At 43.6% G+C, this 16,551-nt stretch overlaps 1 protein-coding gene across 1 annotated transcript in view; it reads left to right on the top strand.

Moving 5' to 3' along the window:
• Positions 1–16,551, top strand: part of TCERG1L (transcription elongation regulator 1 like) — a 320,959-nt gene that overhangs the window by 41,067 nt on the left and 263,341 nt on the right. The window contains exon 3 of the mRNA XM_075348474.1: positions 5,890–6,073. Within this exon, the coding sequence (XP_075204589.1) occupies positions 5,890–6,073 (184 nt within the window). The remainder of the gene's footprint in view (positions 1–5,889; positions 6,074–16,551) is intronic.

Genomic DNA, 16,551 nt, shown 5'->3' with positions numbered 1-16,551 from the left:
GGGTAGGGGGGTTGGTTGTCCCGGGGCCCAGTGAGGGTTGGGGATAACAGGCGGGTTACGGGGCCTGGTGAGGTGCAGGGTCGCGGGGGCAGCGCTATGCCGCACGGCACGGTGGTACTCACTCAGCCAGTAATTTACACGGAGTCTCTGGTCAAACAAACGGCTGGATGGACGGGTCCCACAGACGGCTGCGGTTGTTCTCCTCCTGGTAGGTTGATGGTGACTGCCTTTCCCTGCACCTGTGTTGTGTTTACGGTTCCAATGGTTTCCCACCGGTAACCTGCTCCCCAGCTTGGATGGATGCTGAAAGAGCCCCTTTTGCCCGCAGGCTCTAGCCCTGGGAACTGTAGCCTTGGCGGTGACTGTGTTTCCCTTTACGGTGTGAGCTGTTGCCTTCAATCAGGTCTTGACTGCTGGGAAACCCCGGAGGTTCCCTTCGCTAACGGATTTGACCGGTTTTATGGCGACTCCTAGCCTGGTCGGGGTCCGTAGGCCCTACCAAGTGGTGCTGGCTTCTCTTCACTCCCCGATCCGGTACCGGCGGGCCACCGCCCGTCCCCGGTCCTTACGGTTCACTCCAATCAGCCTCTCCTGCAGACAGTCACCACCGTCTGCCAACCTTGCTGTATGTGCCCGGGCCACGCACCCGGACACGGTCAGTCTCCTCTACTACCACTTCACTCTCTACACTCCAAAACTCTTCTGAAACTCTTTTCCCGAACTCCAGGACTGTGAACTCCTCGGTGGGTGGGACCAACCGCCTGGCCCACCCCCTGGTGTGGACAGCAGCCCCTGGAGGAAGGCAACAAGGATTTGTGTTTGACCTAGGTGTGCCTAGCCGGGGTGTGGGGTGTGTTGGTGTAGTACCTGTGACGTCCTGGCTTGTCCAGGGCGCCACAACTCTGTTCTCCTGTCCTGGTGCTTCCTTTTTTGGCCATCTTTGTCGTCCTTCTTCTGAAGTCTGGGTGCATGACGCGTCCTACGTCATCCACACAAGCCAGCCTTGAGGTCCTGTGTATGCGCACTACAATACTTTGATCTGCCCTGATCCGCAACTTACCCAGGGCATGGAGTGAAAACACATACCGAACATGAGTATACCTGGCAAAACAAGATTAATCCCTTCAGTAGGGAAACACATAATATATATTAATACCATGTGTTCCCCTTCTGACGGACTTGAGGAACATCATTCCCGCTGCGGACAATGCTGGTGATAGAGGTGAAGTCAGTACCAGTGGCTCCTTTTACCCTGTGTATGACGCATGCTACGTTATCCACCCAGGCCGGCATTGCAGTCGCACTTTGGTCTGCCTTGCTGATGGCAGATCAAAGTATTGTAGTTTGCATGAGCGAGTGGTCTTTGACCTTTCCCCGCACCTGCGCATTACAGTACTTTGATCTGCTCTCAGCAGAGCAGATCAAAGTGCGTCTGTACATGACCGCAATACCAGCCTGTGTGTATGACGTGTCATGCACAGGGTAGAAGGAGCAAGGCGATCACCACAGACTCTAGGAACCGGAGCGGAGAGCAGCGACATCCATCGGATCAGACCGCCCCCCTAGGTGAGTATTAAAAAAGTGATTTTTTTTTGCATTATACAGAGCGGCCTGGGCTCTTATATACAGTATGTTAGAATGCTGTATATAAGAGCCCACTGGTGGTGTCCGCAGCTTATAGTCACCAAATCTGGTGACAGGTTCCCTTTAAATTTTAAGGCTGTGTGCATACAGTGTGTTTTTTATGTAGATTTGTCAAACATCTGCATGTTTATCTTTATAACAGCAAAGTCAAAGAGAATTCTGAAGTGTTGTATCATAGTATCATAGTATCATAGTTTTTACGGTTGAAGGGAGACTCTAAGTCCATCTAGTTCAACCCGTAGCCTAACATGTTGATCCAGAGGAAGGCAAAAAAAACCCAATGTGGCAAACAAGTTCCAATGGGGAAAAAATTTCCTTCCTGACTCCACATCCGGCAATCAGACTAGTTCCCTGGATCAATACCCTGTCATAAAATCTAATATACATAACTGGTAATATTAAATTTTTCAAGAAAGGCATCCAGGCTCTGCTTAAATGTTAGTAGTGAATTACTCATTACAACATCATGCGGCAGAGAGTTCCACAGTCTCACTGCTCGTACAGTAAAGAATCCTCGTCTGTGATTATGCTTAAACCTTCTTTCCTCAAGACGTAGCGGATGCCCCCGTGTTCCAGTCGCAGGCCTAGGTGTAAAAAGATCTTTGGAAAGGTCTCTGTACTGTCCCCTCATATATTTATACATTGTGATTAGATCCCCCCTAAGCCTTCGTTTTTCCAAACTAAATAACCCCAAGTTTAATAACCTGTCTTGGTGTTGCAGCCCACCCATTCCTCTAATAATCTTGGTCGCTCTTCTCTGCACCCTCTCCAGTTCAGCTATGTCCTTCTTATATATCGGTGACCAGAATTGTACACAGTATATAAGTGCGGTCGCACTAGTGACTTGTACAGAGGTAGAACTATATTTTTTTCATGAACACTTATACCTCTTTTAATACATCCCATTATTTTATTAGCCCTGGCAGCAGCTGCCTGACACTGTCCACTAAAGTGAAGTTTACCATCCACCCATACACCCAAGTCTTTTTCTGTGTCTGTTTTACCCAGTGTTCTACAATTAAGTACATAATCATAAATGTTATTTCCTCTACCCAAGTGCATGACCTTACATTTATCTACATTAAACTTCAATTGCCACTTCTCAGCCCAATCCTCCAATTTACATAAATCTCCCTGTAATATAAAATTATCCTCCTCTGTATTGATTACTCTGCAGAGTTTAGTATCATCTGCAAATATTGAAATTCTACTCCGCATGCCCCCAACAAGGTCATTTATAAATATGTTGAAAAGAAGCGGGCCCAATACTGACCCCTGTGGTACCCCACTATGAACTGAGACCCAGTCCGAGTACGTACCATTAATAACCACCCTTTGTTTCCTATCACTGAGCCAGTTTTTAACCCAGTTACACATATTTTCCCCTATCCCCATTATTCTCATTTTATGTACCAACCTTTTGTGTGGCACCGTATCAAAAGCTTTTGAAAAGTCCATATACACAACATCCACTGCATTTCCCTGGTCCAGGCTTGAACTTACCTCTTCATAGAAGCTGATCAAATTAGTTTGACAGGATCGATCCCTCATAAACCCATGTTGATACTCTGTCATAAAGTTATTTTTCTTGAGATACTCCAGTATAGCATCTCTCAAGAAACCCTCAAGGATTTTACCAACCGTAGAGGTTAAACTTACCGGCCTATAATTTCCCGGCTCAGTTTTTGTCCCCTTTTTGAATATTGGCACCACATTTGCTATGCGCCAGTCCTGCGGTACCGACCCTGTTATTAAGGAATCTGAGAAGATTAAAAATAATGGTCTATCTATCACAGAACTCAATTCCTGTAGTACTCTGGGGTCTATGCCATCCGGGCCCGGAGATTTGTCAACCTTAGTGATTTCGAGGCGGCGGCGTACTTCCTGCTGGGTTAAGCAGGTAATATTCAAGGGTGAATTTATGGTATCACTGGTCATGTCATCTGCCATGGCATTTTCTTGTATAAAAAACGTACAAAAAAAGTCATTCAGCAGGTTGGCTTTACCCTCATCCCCTTCCACCATTTCACCAAGACTATTTTTAAGGGGGCCAACACTATCGCTTTTCAGTTTTTTACTGTTTATGTAGTTAAAGAATATTTTAGGATTATTTTTACTTTCTCTCGCAATGAGTCTCTCTGTCTCAAACTTAGCTAACTTAATTTGCTTTTTACATATTTTATTTAATTTTCTATAATTATATAATGCCGCATCACTACCTACCCTCTTTAATTCTTTTAAGGCTTCCTGTTTTTCTTTTATTGCTTCCCTTACAGCTCTATTTAGCCATAGGGGTTTCCTCCTATTTCTAGCATGTTTGTTCCCATAGGGTATATTTTCTGCACAAGCCCTATTCAGGATGCTCATAAAAGTCTCCCATTTGCTTTGTGTACTTTTATTACTTAGTACATCATCCCAGTTTATTGCACTAAGATCATCTCTCAACCGTTTAAAATTTGCTTTCCTGAAGTTTAGTGTCCTTGTAGCCCCTCTACTAGACATCTTACGAAAGAATACATGAAAACTTATTATTTTGTGATCACTATTCCCCAAGTAACCCCCAACTTGTATATTTGATATGCGGTCTGGCCTATTGGTTAGTACAAGGTCTAGTAGTGCTCCCCCTCTTGTGGGGTCCTGTACCATTTGTGAAAGGTAATTATCTTTCATTGTTATCAAAAATCTATTTCCTTTGCTGGAACTGCAAGTTTCTGTTCCCCAATTTATATCAGGATAGTTAAAGTCCCCCATAATAATTACCCCTCCGAGACTCGCTGCTTTATCAATTTGCTTTATGAGGAGATTCTCTACCTCTTCCATAATATTCGGCGTCTTATAACACACCCCTATCAGTATTTTATTATTCATTCTCCCCCCCCTTATCTCCACCCATAGGGACTCTACATTCTCAGTACCCTCACATATGTTGTCACGCAGGATAGGTTTTAAGGATGATTTTACATATAGACACACACCTCCCCCTCGCTTATTTGTACGGTCATTCCTGAATAGGCTATAACCCTGTAAATTAACAGCCCAGTCATAGCTCTCATCCAGCCATGTCTCTGATATCCCCACTATATCATAATTTTCTTCCAACAATATTAATTCTAATTCCTCCACCTTATTTGTGAGGCTTCGGGCATTAGTGTACATGCACGTTACGTATGACTCTGTACCTGTATTCCTGCTTACTGTATTAACTGTCCTAACCCTTCCCCCCGTACCACCCCCAATTTCATTACTTGTGCCCTGGTCACTATCTGCACTACATTCCCCTTCTATAAAGTGAATACCCTCGCCCCCCATTCCTAGTTTAAACACTCCTCCAACCTTCTAGCCATTTTCTGCCCCAGCAGAGCTGCACCTTCCCCATTAAGATGCAGCCCATCCCTAGCATAGAATCTGTAGCCAACTGAAAAGTCGGCCCAATTCTCCAGGAACCCAAAACCCTCTTTCCTACACCAATTCCTGAGCCACCTGTTAACCTCCCTGATCTCTCTTTGCCTCTCTGGTGTGGCTCGTGGCACAGGTAGTATTTCCGAAAATACCACCTTTGAGGTCCATGCTTTAAGCTTACAACCTACATGCAGTACGTTGCTTATTTTCTCCTTGCAGATTCTCTCAATTGTTGGTGCGTTTTCTTACTGCATTTTTTTTTAGCCTTTCCACCCATTGACTTCATAAAGAAAAAAATGCATAGAACATCAATGCACGAAAAGCGCATGCATTTTTTGGTGCGTTCTTCTGACAGAAGGTGCAGATTTGATGCAGAAAATTTCTGCACCAAATACTCAACATGAGAAAAAGCTAAAGGAGGACATATCTGTATGTACATGCGTACAATGACTGTCCGTAAACTTTGGCCCGATTCAGGAAAGGGTTTATTCCACACGACCGGAGTAAAACATTCTGAAAAGTTACCAAACATTTGCACAATGTAGAATTGTGTAGCAATTTTGCTAATTTAGTTTTTTTCCTCCACTTTCGGGTACCTCCTTTAAAATAAAAGGCACTAGTGAGGAGTCTGCAAGGACGGAGTATGGCTATGCCCACCCTTCAAATTCCTTAAAAGTGGTGGGGTTTTAAGCAAGAATTCTTACTAAAGTATTCTTTTTGGAAAGGTGCATAGAGGCACATATCACTAAGAAAATACGCCAAAATGCCAGTCCTATTAACTTGGGGCAGTAGGCTTCTCGATACTGTTTATAATCTAACCAATGTTTTATTTTATTAATTTTACAGATTTTTCTCAACAACTCATTTGCTCTGGATTCTTCTTGGATTCACCCAGCTGAGGAATTGATATTATTTCAGGGACTTGAAAAGCCGAGTCGAAGGACAAATCAAGTAACCATGGCTATATCCAGACCATCCACAGCCTCTAGACCACTGCGAACAGTGATATTAACCCCACAACGGGTAATAGGTTAGTGACAACTAAGTTATTGCTTACTAGTAGAAAGGGGTCTTTGTACAGAATTCAATTTTCTGACAATTTTTATGGATTAACTAGTAATCTAGAGAAATAATGATGGCAAATATCTGTTCAAGCTGTCCCGACTTTTGGTATTTTTTTTGTTAAAAAAAATGGCAATCTGTGTGTTTCCCCCTTTTAAAATAACAAGTCTGATACTCATCTCCAGTGCCGCCATTTCAGCCATGTCAGCACTCACTCTCCTGGAGATCGCGTAACACTCTTATGTCACATGAGTTCTGAGGCCAATCAGCATCCATTTCACTCTCCGAGAATAAAACAATTGGTGCACTGTTACGGGGGGACTGGCAGATCAGGATAAGGTAGTAAATATCCCAATTGCTAGTCGGGGCCCACTGTGTTCCAGATGACAAAGGAGCTGCTGGCAACCCGAAGGTTAGGCGGAGAATACAGAGCTGGGTGGCTCTGAGATAACCCAGGAGACCTGGGAACCGGTCACGTGTGTAGGGACACGTCAGACCGGACAACAACCCAGTTAGCGTTTCAGTGTACCTGGCGCTACACCGACCACGTGTGCAGAGAACACGTCACGCCGGGTGGTGACCAGGTAGCGTCGACCGGAAGACCACCGCAAAAGCGCCCTGTCGGCCACATGTGTAGGACACGTCAGACTGAGCGGTCCCCCGATTTGCGTTTCTGGTCACCTCTCGACTGGCCACGTGTGTGAAGGACACGTCAGGCCAGGTGGTCACACTGGTAGCGTTGACTGGGAAGCCGAAGAGGATACCAGGTGGTGCAGCAGCCACAGCCCAGTTGACTCCACTGGGCTGCACTAGCAGGACAAGACGGTATGAGGTGGAAGCCCGGCACCTGACCCTAGCATGCTGAGCCACGGGTGTTTTGGTGTGACAAACACCGGACACCTAACCCTACCTACTGCTTCCAATCTACACAGGCTGTTGCCGTGATGGACTTTACACATGGAGGTGTGCTCTACCCAAACAAATTTGAAGACTGCGCACCTCCATGTTGTCTCCAGCCCCTTTTATAACCTGGGTACGCCCCAAACCCAGGGTGGACCACAATGGTACCTCCAGGAGCCAATAGCGGAGTGCCACAACATCAGAGACATCATCAGCGGCCTATCCAGAACTGCCACGTCACCGATGACTTCATGGCTGCCACACCCCAAACACCTCACTAGTCATCGGCTGATGAGCAATGGTGAGATGCTGTGTCATAGGGGCGAGCCTCCGCGAGCCAGTCCGGAGTGGCCACATCATCAGGACATCAGATGCGTGCCGGCCTATCAGGGCCTTCCACCTCACAGATATGCCCAGTGAGGTCCTTAACAGACCTAGCCTCTGATGCACTAAGTGCCTGAGCATGCTCAGTAGCCTGAATAACAGTTTCAGAAATCAGAGTATCTGCTTCAGCATGCTTAGTAGGCACAACACAGGACTTAGACACGGCACAATGTCCAAGTACCTGTGCAAAGAGGCTTTTCGCACAAAGTGTAGGAGCATGCTCAGTAGCCTGAACTGAAGACTTAGCCTCAGGATTAGCACAATCAGGCTGAGCATACTCACTAGGTGAAACACTGGACTAAAGGCTACTTTACACACTGCGATATCGGTCCCGATATCGCTAGTGTGGGTACCCGCCCCCATCTGTTGCGCGACACGGGCAAATCGCTGCCCATGCCGCACAACAGCCGTCACACATACATACCTGTCCGGCGACGTCGCTGTGACGGGCGAACCGCCTCCTTTCTAAGGGGGGCGGTCCGTGCGGCGTCACAGCGATGTCACTGAACCGGCGCCCAATAGCAGCGGAGGGGCGGAGCTGAGCGGGACGTAACATCCCGCCCACCTCCTTCCTTCCTCATAGCGGCCGGGAGGCAGGTAAGGGGAGCTTCCTCGTTCCTGCGGCGTCACACGCAGTGATGTGTGCTGCCGCAGGAACGAGGAACAACCTCGTTACTGCTGCAGTAACGAGATTTGAAAATGGACTCCCATGTCGCCGATTAGCGATTTTGCACATTTTTGCAACGATGCAAAATCGCTTATCGGTGTCACACGCAACGGCATCGCTAATGCGGCCGGATGTGCGTCACGAATTCCGTGACCCCAATGACTCCGCATTAGCGATGTCGCAGCGTGTAAAGCCCGCTTTAGGCTCTGGCTGGGGTAAATCGGCACACGCATGCGCATTAGCCGCCTCTCCACACTTATACGTGGAGGAAGCAGCCAGCTGGAAGACCCGAGGCACAGCCAAAAATGGCGTCCGGCGCCTGGGCATAACTGGAGCCACAGCAGGCCGCATGCGGCCAATGGCGGCGCCGATTTGTAACACGTACATTGGGAGGAAGTGAGCGCTGCTGCTCTCTCTCCTTTTTTGGATGTTTTTTTTAAGTCTGAAGGTGAGGAGGACGAAGTGGCCACTGATTGGCCATAAGATGTAAGACTGTTACGTGATCTCCAGGAGAGCGAGTCCTGACACCATTGGAACAACTGCACTGGAGGTGAGAATTAGTGTTATTTAAAAAAAGGTTAACATACGGATTGAGAAGTCGTCTAAGTAGTCGACAACCCCTTTAATTATGTTGGAAAGTTTACTTTGTTGTGAGAAATTCAGTTTTCTTTGTTATCTGTAGTTTAGGATTAAATTTTATCTCAATCTTTTGCTGGTTTTGCAAATACAGTATATCAAAAAGACTGAGCCACACATCCAACAGGTGTGAACAAGTGTTAGCTGAAAACAGTATATAATTACAAAAATAGAAACAGCTGCACTCTAAAATGCTAACAATGAATAAGGGAACCCTAGTATTGCATTACTGATATAAGAATATTCGAAAAAAGAAATACTTAGCTTGTGTATTAGCCAAATCATGTGAGCCCGATAACCACGACAAGGTGATCTCTTATATATTGGGACCCTAACTTGAAATGCCTCTATCTGGGTTAAAAACCTACATGTCTGGACTGGTTTTGGACAGACTGTCATTAGGGAACCAGTGATCCTGGGATTGGGCCATCTAAGCAAGCCAGCGCAGTCACCAAACCAATGAGGAAAAAGCTAATTTGTGGAGTGTGATCATTTTTTTAGCTGAGCAACTTTATTCTATGTGCACAAATTGATCACATTTGTCATTGTTCTTTGTAAGTGTACCATCCGGACAGTTATGTTGGTTACTGAAATCTGGATCAGTCTTTTCTATCATGTTTGACTTTGCTTGCTATTTGGTATCCCCTCCACCTCCAATATACCATTCTGTGGCTTTGGCAAACTTACCCCAATAATCGGTTTAGGCCCATGTACTAATATTTGCCTCTGATTCTGTTGCATTTTGATGCAATCTTCTGCTTCTACTTTATTTCTACCATATATCAGCAGAGCATTTGATTGATATATTGTAGCCTGGCTAGTCAACAATAAGACTTTTTTTAAGAAGCTCTGGGTCCATAACATTTGGTTTGATGCAAATTGTAAAACATGTTTTCAGGGATAATGCAAAAGTTACAAATGAGTAGAAAATGTTATAAAATTTCATCTATCACTTTTCCTTTAAATCCTCCTTCCTTCGGTTAGTTTCTGCCCATCCTGCATTGATGAAATCACATTAATCAGTTACTTTGCTACTTCAGTAAATCACTAGCCTCAGAAGTGATATTTGCATGTTTGGCACATGAGCACCGAGGCCTGAGATTTTTTGCAGCAGTCAAGTGAATAATGGACGAGGCATCATCAATGCAGTACAGGTGGGGAAGGTTGTGGAGCTTCAGAGGCGCCTGGAGATTCATGAAGTAAGTAATGTTTTTAGAGCGAATTTAGTCTGGAACGTTCACTACTATTTGGCAACTTTTAAATAAAACTTGGAAAACCTATTTATTTATCAGATAATTACCATGCACTTACTGCCTGGTATTGGCGGAGTACCAACTTAAAGACCCAAACTGAAATCATGGGAAAAGGTGAAATGTGCAATTCAGTTTAACTCATAGTTTAAAAATCTAAATGAAATAGAAAAAAATAAAATGGAAATAAAATGAAGGGCAGTGACTCCAGGCAAAAATGATCCATCCACATGCTAATATGTAAAAATTATACTAACAAAAGATTTAAGATTAAGCTTTAACGAAACGTGCGTCGGATGTAGTGGGTATTACTTTGTTACAGCAGCTCTTGTGGAATTTTGCTCCTTTTCCAGGAACCTGATGGTCTATTATGACTTTATTTTCTGTAATTATCTTGTTCCCATATTACCTCTGTTACAGTGCCTTGAAAAATTATTCATACCTCGTGAACTATTCCACATTTTTTCTTGTTATATCCACAAACATAAATGTATTGTTTTGGAACTTTATCTGATAAAGTAGCAAGTATTTATGAAGAGTAAAGGAAATGATATATGGTTTTCTATATATTTTAAAAATCCAAATCTGAAAATTGTGATGTGCATTTATATTCATCCCCTTTAGTCCTATACCCCTAAATAACATTCTGACTGACACATTTTCAAGGCACTATATCTATCTTTCCACTCCTCTAGTCCAATTGGATCCGGTGGCAAGCTTGGGCCTTGCTCCTCATATGCTGGACAGATGTAATGGGTCTTTGTTGCGTTGCGCTCTAAATCCTAGAAAGACATACCAGTCCCCCCCACACCCCTTCATTATGTAGTAATATCTCCCTTTCTGTACTAATGTCTCCCATCCTGGGCCACTTCCTGGTAAATATGTCCCTCATCCTGTTATATATGTTCCCCATCCCCTCGAGCTCACGATCCAGTTTTCCGGTCCCCAGTTGTGTGATCACCATTATACACCATAAACGGTAAAACAATGAATCCTCTCCCATCTGATATCACCCAACATGGCAGATGGAAATCAAAATGTCATTCCCCGTTCCCCTCTGGTCCCTTAGTGTGGTCCCTCTCCTCCTCCTAATCATCTAAAATGGTAGGCGCATTACACGCTGTGTCCTAGATGCATTGTCACCGGATTGTGGTCACATAGCATAAAGTGAGAAATTTGGTGCTACATCAACATTTTTGTGAAGTATCTGTGGGTTCCAAATGCTCACTATACACCTGAATAAAGTTTATTTTCCAAAATGGGGTCACTTGGGGGGGTACTTTAGGGGCCCTGCAAATGTGACATGGTGCAGGCAATACATTTCAGTTTTTCCAAAATTCAAATGATGCTCCTTCAATTCCGAGCCCTCTCATTTGTTCAAACAAAGGTTTCTGACCACATGTGTGGTATCCCTGCTCTCATACAACATTGGGTAACAAACTGTGGGGACTACTTTTCAGTGTTGCCGCTTGAAAAATTGAGAAATTTGCTGCTAAAGCAACAATTTTGTGAAAAATTTTCAATATGGTGAGATAAGGTTACCTGTGGGTACAAAATGCTCACTATACCCCTGAATAAAATCATTGAGGGGTGTAATTTCCAAAATGGGATGACGTATGGGGGAGCTCCACTGTTTAAGCACAACAGTGGCCCTCCAATTGGGACATGACATCCGCTAATGAGTCCAGTCAATTTTGCAGTTAAATGGCGCTCCTTCCCTTCTGAGCCCTGCTATGTGCCCAAACAGTAGATTTCCACCACATATGGGGCATCGGTGTACTCTGGATAAATTCCACAATAAATTGTATGGTGTTTTTTTCTTATTACCCTTTTAAAAAAAAGCTATCTGGTTGAAGTAACAATTTTGTGGTAAAATTTTTTTTTTTTATTTTCACCGCTCAACGTTATATCATTCTGTGAAGCATCTGGGGGTTCAAGGTGCTCACCAAACATCTAGGTACATTCCTTGAGGGGTCTAATTTCCAAAATGGGGCCACTTGTGTGGGAGGTTTCTGGTTAGGGGGCCTACAACTATAACATGGTGCCCACAATTTATTTCTTCCAAATTTACTTTCCAAACTTCAAATATTGCTCCTTCCCTTCCGAGCCCTCCCATTTATCTAAACAAAACTTTTTTGACTGCAAGTGGGGCGCTCATAAGAATGTGAGTAACAAACTGTTGGGCCCATTTTTTTTTGTGTTGCCTCTTGAAAAATGAGAAAATTGATGCTAAAGCAACCTTTTTGTGAAAAAAAATTAAACTTTTCAATACGACGGCCTCATGTTATCAAATTCTGTGAAATACCTGTGGGTTCAAAATGCTCACTATACCCCTAGATAAAATCCTTGAGGGATCTAGTTGCCAAAATGGGGTCACTTATTGGGGGTTTCTGCTGTTTAGATACCTTAGGGGCCATAAAAATGCAACATGGTGCCCGCAATCTATTTCAACCAAAATTCACATATTGCTTCTTCTGTTCCGAGCCCTCACATTTGTCCAAACAGAGGTTTCTGACCACATATTGGGTATCAGCGAGCTCCGAAGAAACTGGCTAACACATTTTGGGGTCCATTTGTTGTGTTATTTCTTCTAAAAGTGAATAAATTGCGGCTATGCAACATTTTTAGGTAAAATATTAATTTTTCTTTTTTTTTTTCATTCCCCATTGCTTTAGTTCCTGTGAGTCAAATGAAGGGTTAATACACTTCTTGGATGTGGTTTTGAGCAGATGGAGGGGTGCAGTTTTTACAATGGTGTCAATTTTGCTTATTTTTTGTCACCTAGCCCTCTCAAAGTCACTTCAAATGTGATGTGGCCCCTAAAAAAATAGTTTTGTAAATTCTGTTGAAAAAATGAGAAATTGCTGATGAACTTTGAACCCTTCTAACTTCCTAACCCCCCAAATTTTTGCTTCAAAAATTCTACTGATGTAAAGTAGACATGTGGGAAAAGTTATCTATTGACTATTTTATGTGATATAACTCTGATTTAAGGGCATAAAAATGCAAAACTTGAAAATTGGAAAACTTTCTAAATTTTCGTAAAAGTTAAAATTTTTTACAAATAAATGCAAAAAATATCATTCAAAATTTACTACTAACATTAAGTGCAATATGTCACAAAAAAAGTTTCAGAATCACTTCAGTCCCTTGAAGCATTCTAGAGTTAATAACTCATAAAGTGACAGTGGTCAGATTTCAGAAAAGTGGTCAAAATTTGCTTCTTCCTTCAAGGGAACCAGTCACCAGATTTGATGACTATAAACTGTGGCAACTACCACTGAGCTCCTATATACAGCATTCCAGAATAGATATATATATATATATATATATATATATATATATATATATATTTACAGTCATATGAAAAAGTTTGGGCACCACTATTAATGTTAACCTTTTTTCTTTATAACTGATTGGGTTTTTGCAACAGCTATTTCAGTTTCATATATCTAATAACTGATGGACGCAGTAATATTTCTGGATTGAAATGAGGTTTATTGTACCAACAGAAAATGTGCAATCCGCATTTAAACAAAATTTGACCGGTGCAAAAGTATGGGCACCCTTATCAATTTCTTGATTTGAACACCCCTAACTACATTTTACTGACTTACTAAAGCACAAAATTGGTTTTGTAACCTCATTGGGCTTTGAACTTCATAGGCAGGTGTATCCAATCATGAGAAAAGGTATTTAAGGAGGCCACTTGCAAGTTGCTCTCCTATTTGAATCTCCTATGAAGAATGGCATCATGGGCTCCTCAAAACAACTCTCAAATTATCTGAAAACAAAGATTATTCAACATAGTTGTTCAGGGGAAGGTACAAAAAGTTGTCTCAGAGATTTAAACTGTCAGTTTCCACTGTGAGGAACATAGTAAGGAAATGGAAGATCACAGGTACAGTTCTTGTTAAGCCCAGAAGTGGCAGGCCAAGAAAAATATTAGAAAGGCAGAGAAGAAGAATGGTGAGAACAGTCAAGGACAATCCACAGACCACCTCCAAAGACCTGCAGCATCATCTTACTGCAGATGGTGTCAATGTGCATCAGTCAACAATACAGCGCACGTTGCACAAGGAGAAGCTGTATGGGAGAGTGATGCGAAAGAAGCCGTTTCTGCAAGCATGCCACAAACAGAGTCGCCTGAGGTATGCAAAAGCACATTTGGACAAGCCAGTTACATTTTGGAAGAAGGTCCTGTGGACTGATGAAACAAAGATTGAGTTGTTTGGTCATACAAAAAGGCGTTATGCATGGAGGCAAAAAAACTCGGCATTCCAAGAAAAGCACTTGCTACCCACAGTAAAATTTGGTGGAGGTTCCATCATGCTTTGGGGCTGTGTGGCCAATGCCGGCACTGGGAATCTTGTTAAAGTTGAGGGTCGCATGGATTCAACTCAGTATTAGCAGATTCTTGACAATAATGTGCAAGAATCAGTGACGAAGTTGAAGTTACGCAGGGGATGGATATTTCAGCAAGACAATGATCCAAAACACCGCTCCAAATCTACACAGGCATTCATGCAGAGGAACAATTACAATGTTCTGGAATGGCCATCCAAGTCCCCAGACCTGAATATCATTGAAAATCTGTGGGATGATTTGAAGCGGCTGTCCATGCTCGGCGACCATCAAACTTAACTGAACTGGAATTGTTTTGTAAACAGGAATGGTCAAATATACCTTCATCCAGGATCCAGGAACTCGTTAAAAGCTACAGGAAGCGACTAGAGGCTGTTATTTTTGCAAAAGGAGGATCTACAAAATATTAATGTCACTTTTATGTTGAGGTGCCCATAGTTTTGCACCGGTCAAATCTTGTTTAAATGCGGATTGCACATTTTCTGTTAGTACAATAAACCCCATTTCAATCCAGAAATATTACTTAGTCCATCAGTTATTAGATATATGAAACTGAAATAGCTGTTGCGAAACTCAATTTGTTCTAAAGAAAAAAGGTGCCCAAACTTTTTCATATGACTGTATATATATATATATATATATATATATATAAAATGCATATAAGTGCCCAGGCCAATGTGTAGAACGTAAAAAAACACCTTTAAAATACTTACCTAAGGGGCAGTCCGGTCCGATGGGTGTCGCTACTCTCTGGTTCGGCGCCTTCTCTCCCTAGTCCGGTGCCTCTTCTCTGATGTAATCTCCGTCCTCCTTCTACCCAGCCCAGTGTGGATAATGCGTCTACATCATCCAAACAGGCCAATATTGCAGTCCTGCGCAGGCGCACTGTGATCTACCCTGCTGAGGGCAAATCAAAGTATTGTAGTGCACATGCGCGACCAGTGTTTAACCTGTCCTGATGCCTGCGCATTATACTACTTTGATCTGCCCTCACCAGGGCAGATCAAAACGTGCCTATGTGGAACCGCAGTGTCAGCCTATGTGGATGACATAGACGTGTCATCCACACTGGGCTAGGTAGAAGGAGGTCGGAGATCGCAGCAGAGAGGAGGCGCTGGACCGGAGAACAGCAACACCCATCGGACTGGAGAACAGCGACACCCATTGGACCAGAGAGCAGCGATACTCATCGGACCAGAGAGCTGCAACACCAATTGGATCAGAGAGCAGCGACACTCATTGGACCAGAGAGCAGCAACACCCATAGGACCGAAGAGCAGCAACACCCATCGGACCGCAGAGCAGCGACACCCATTGGACTGGAGAGCAGCGACACTCATCGGACCGGAGAGCAGCGACACCCATCGGACCGCAGAGCAGTGACACCCATTGGACCGTAGAGCAGCAACACCCATCGGACCGCAGAGCAGTGACACTCATCGGACCGGAGAGCAGCGACACCCATCGGACCGCAGAGCAGTGACACCCATCGGACCGGAGAGCAGCGACACCCATCGGACCGCAGAGCAGCGACACCCATTGGACCGGAGAGCAACGACACTCATCGGACCGGACCGCCCCCCCTAGGTGAGTTTTATAAAAGTATTTTTTACGTTATACAGTGCGGCCTGGTCTCTCATATACAGTATTCTGGAATGCTGTATAGAAGAGCTCACTGGTGGTGGCCGCAGCTTATAGTCACCAAATCTGGTGATAGGTTCCCTTTAAAGATTTAAAGAGTGTGTATGGCAGGTCCTTGTACAGTCATGAACTTGTAGTAGGAAGCGCAGGTGAGAACAAGACAATACAGATGTGAGCAGTCGGGACAATCAATTTTTGCGCTCTACTTTGTCATTTCTAACATAACAGGAGTATTTTTTGTTGTAATGTTAGTGTTTCAGCCGATGTAACCTTAATAAAGTCATAGTAATTTTCTTCGGTGTTGTGCTAATCATATTTCTTTTTTGTCCACCACAATTTTTGTTATTTATCGAGTATTGGATATGAAGCAGATTTAGTAATACGGCGCAAGGAGCCAGATTCGATTTGTGTCACCACACCTTATTGATTGCATCTTGTGTCTATTAGCTTCCTCCTCTGGATTCCTACAGACAATTCTCTTGTTTTATGTAGCTGGAGCAAAGCCTGATTCTCCGAGCAAAGGTGGCTTAAAAAGAGGGAAGAACAATAAATACTTTTAATTTGTTTTTTTATTTCTCCATGTGTAGTGTCAATGTATTTCTT

This window comes from Anomaloglossus baeobatrachus, chromosome 5, assembly GCF_048569485.1.
Source record: "Anomaloglossus baeobatrachus isolate aAnoBae1 chromosome 5, aAnoBae1.hap1, whole genome shotgun sequence".
NCBI classification, from domain to species: Eukaryota; Metazoa; Chordata; class Amphibia; order Anura; family Aromobatidae; genus Anomaloglossus; species Anomaloglossus baeobatrachus.
This window is presented reverse-complemented; position numbering and strand designations above follow the sequence as displayed.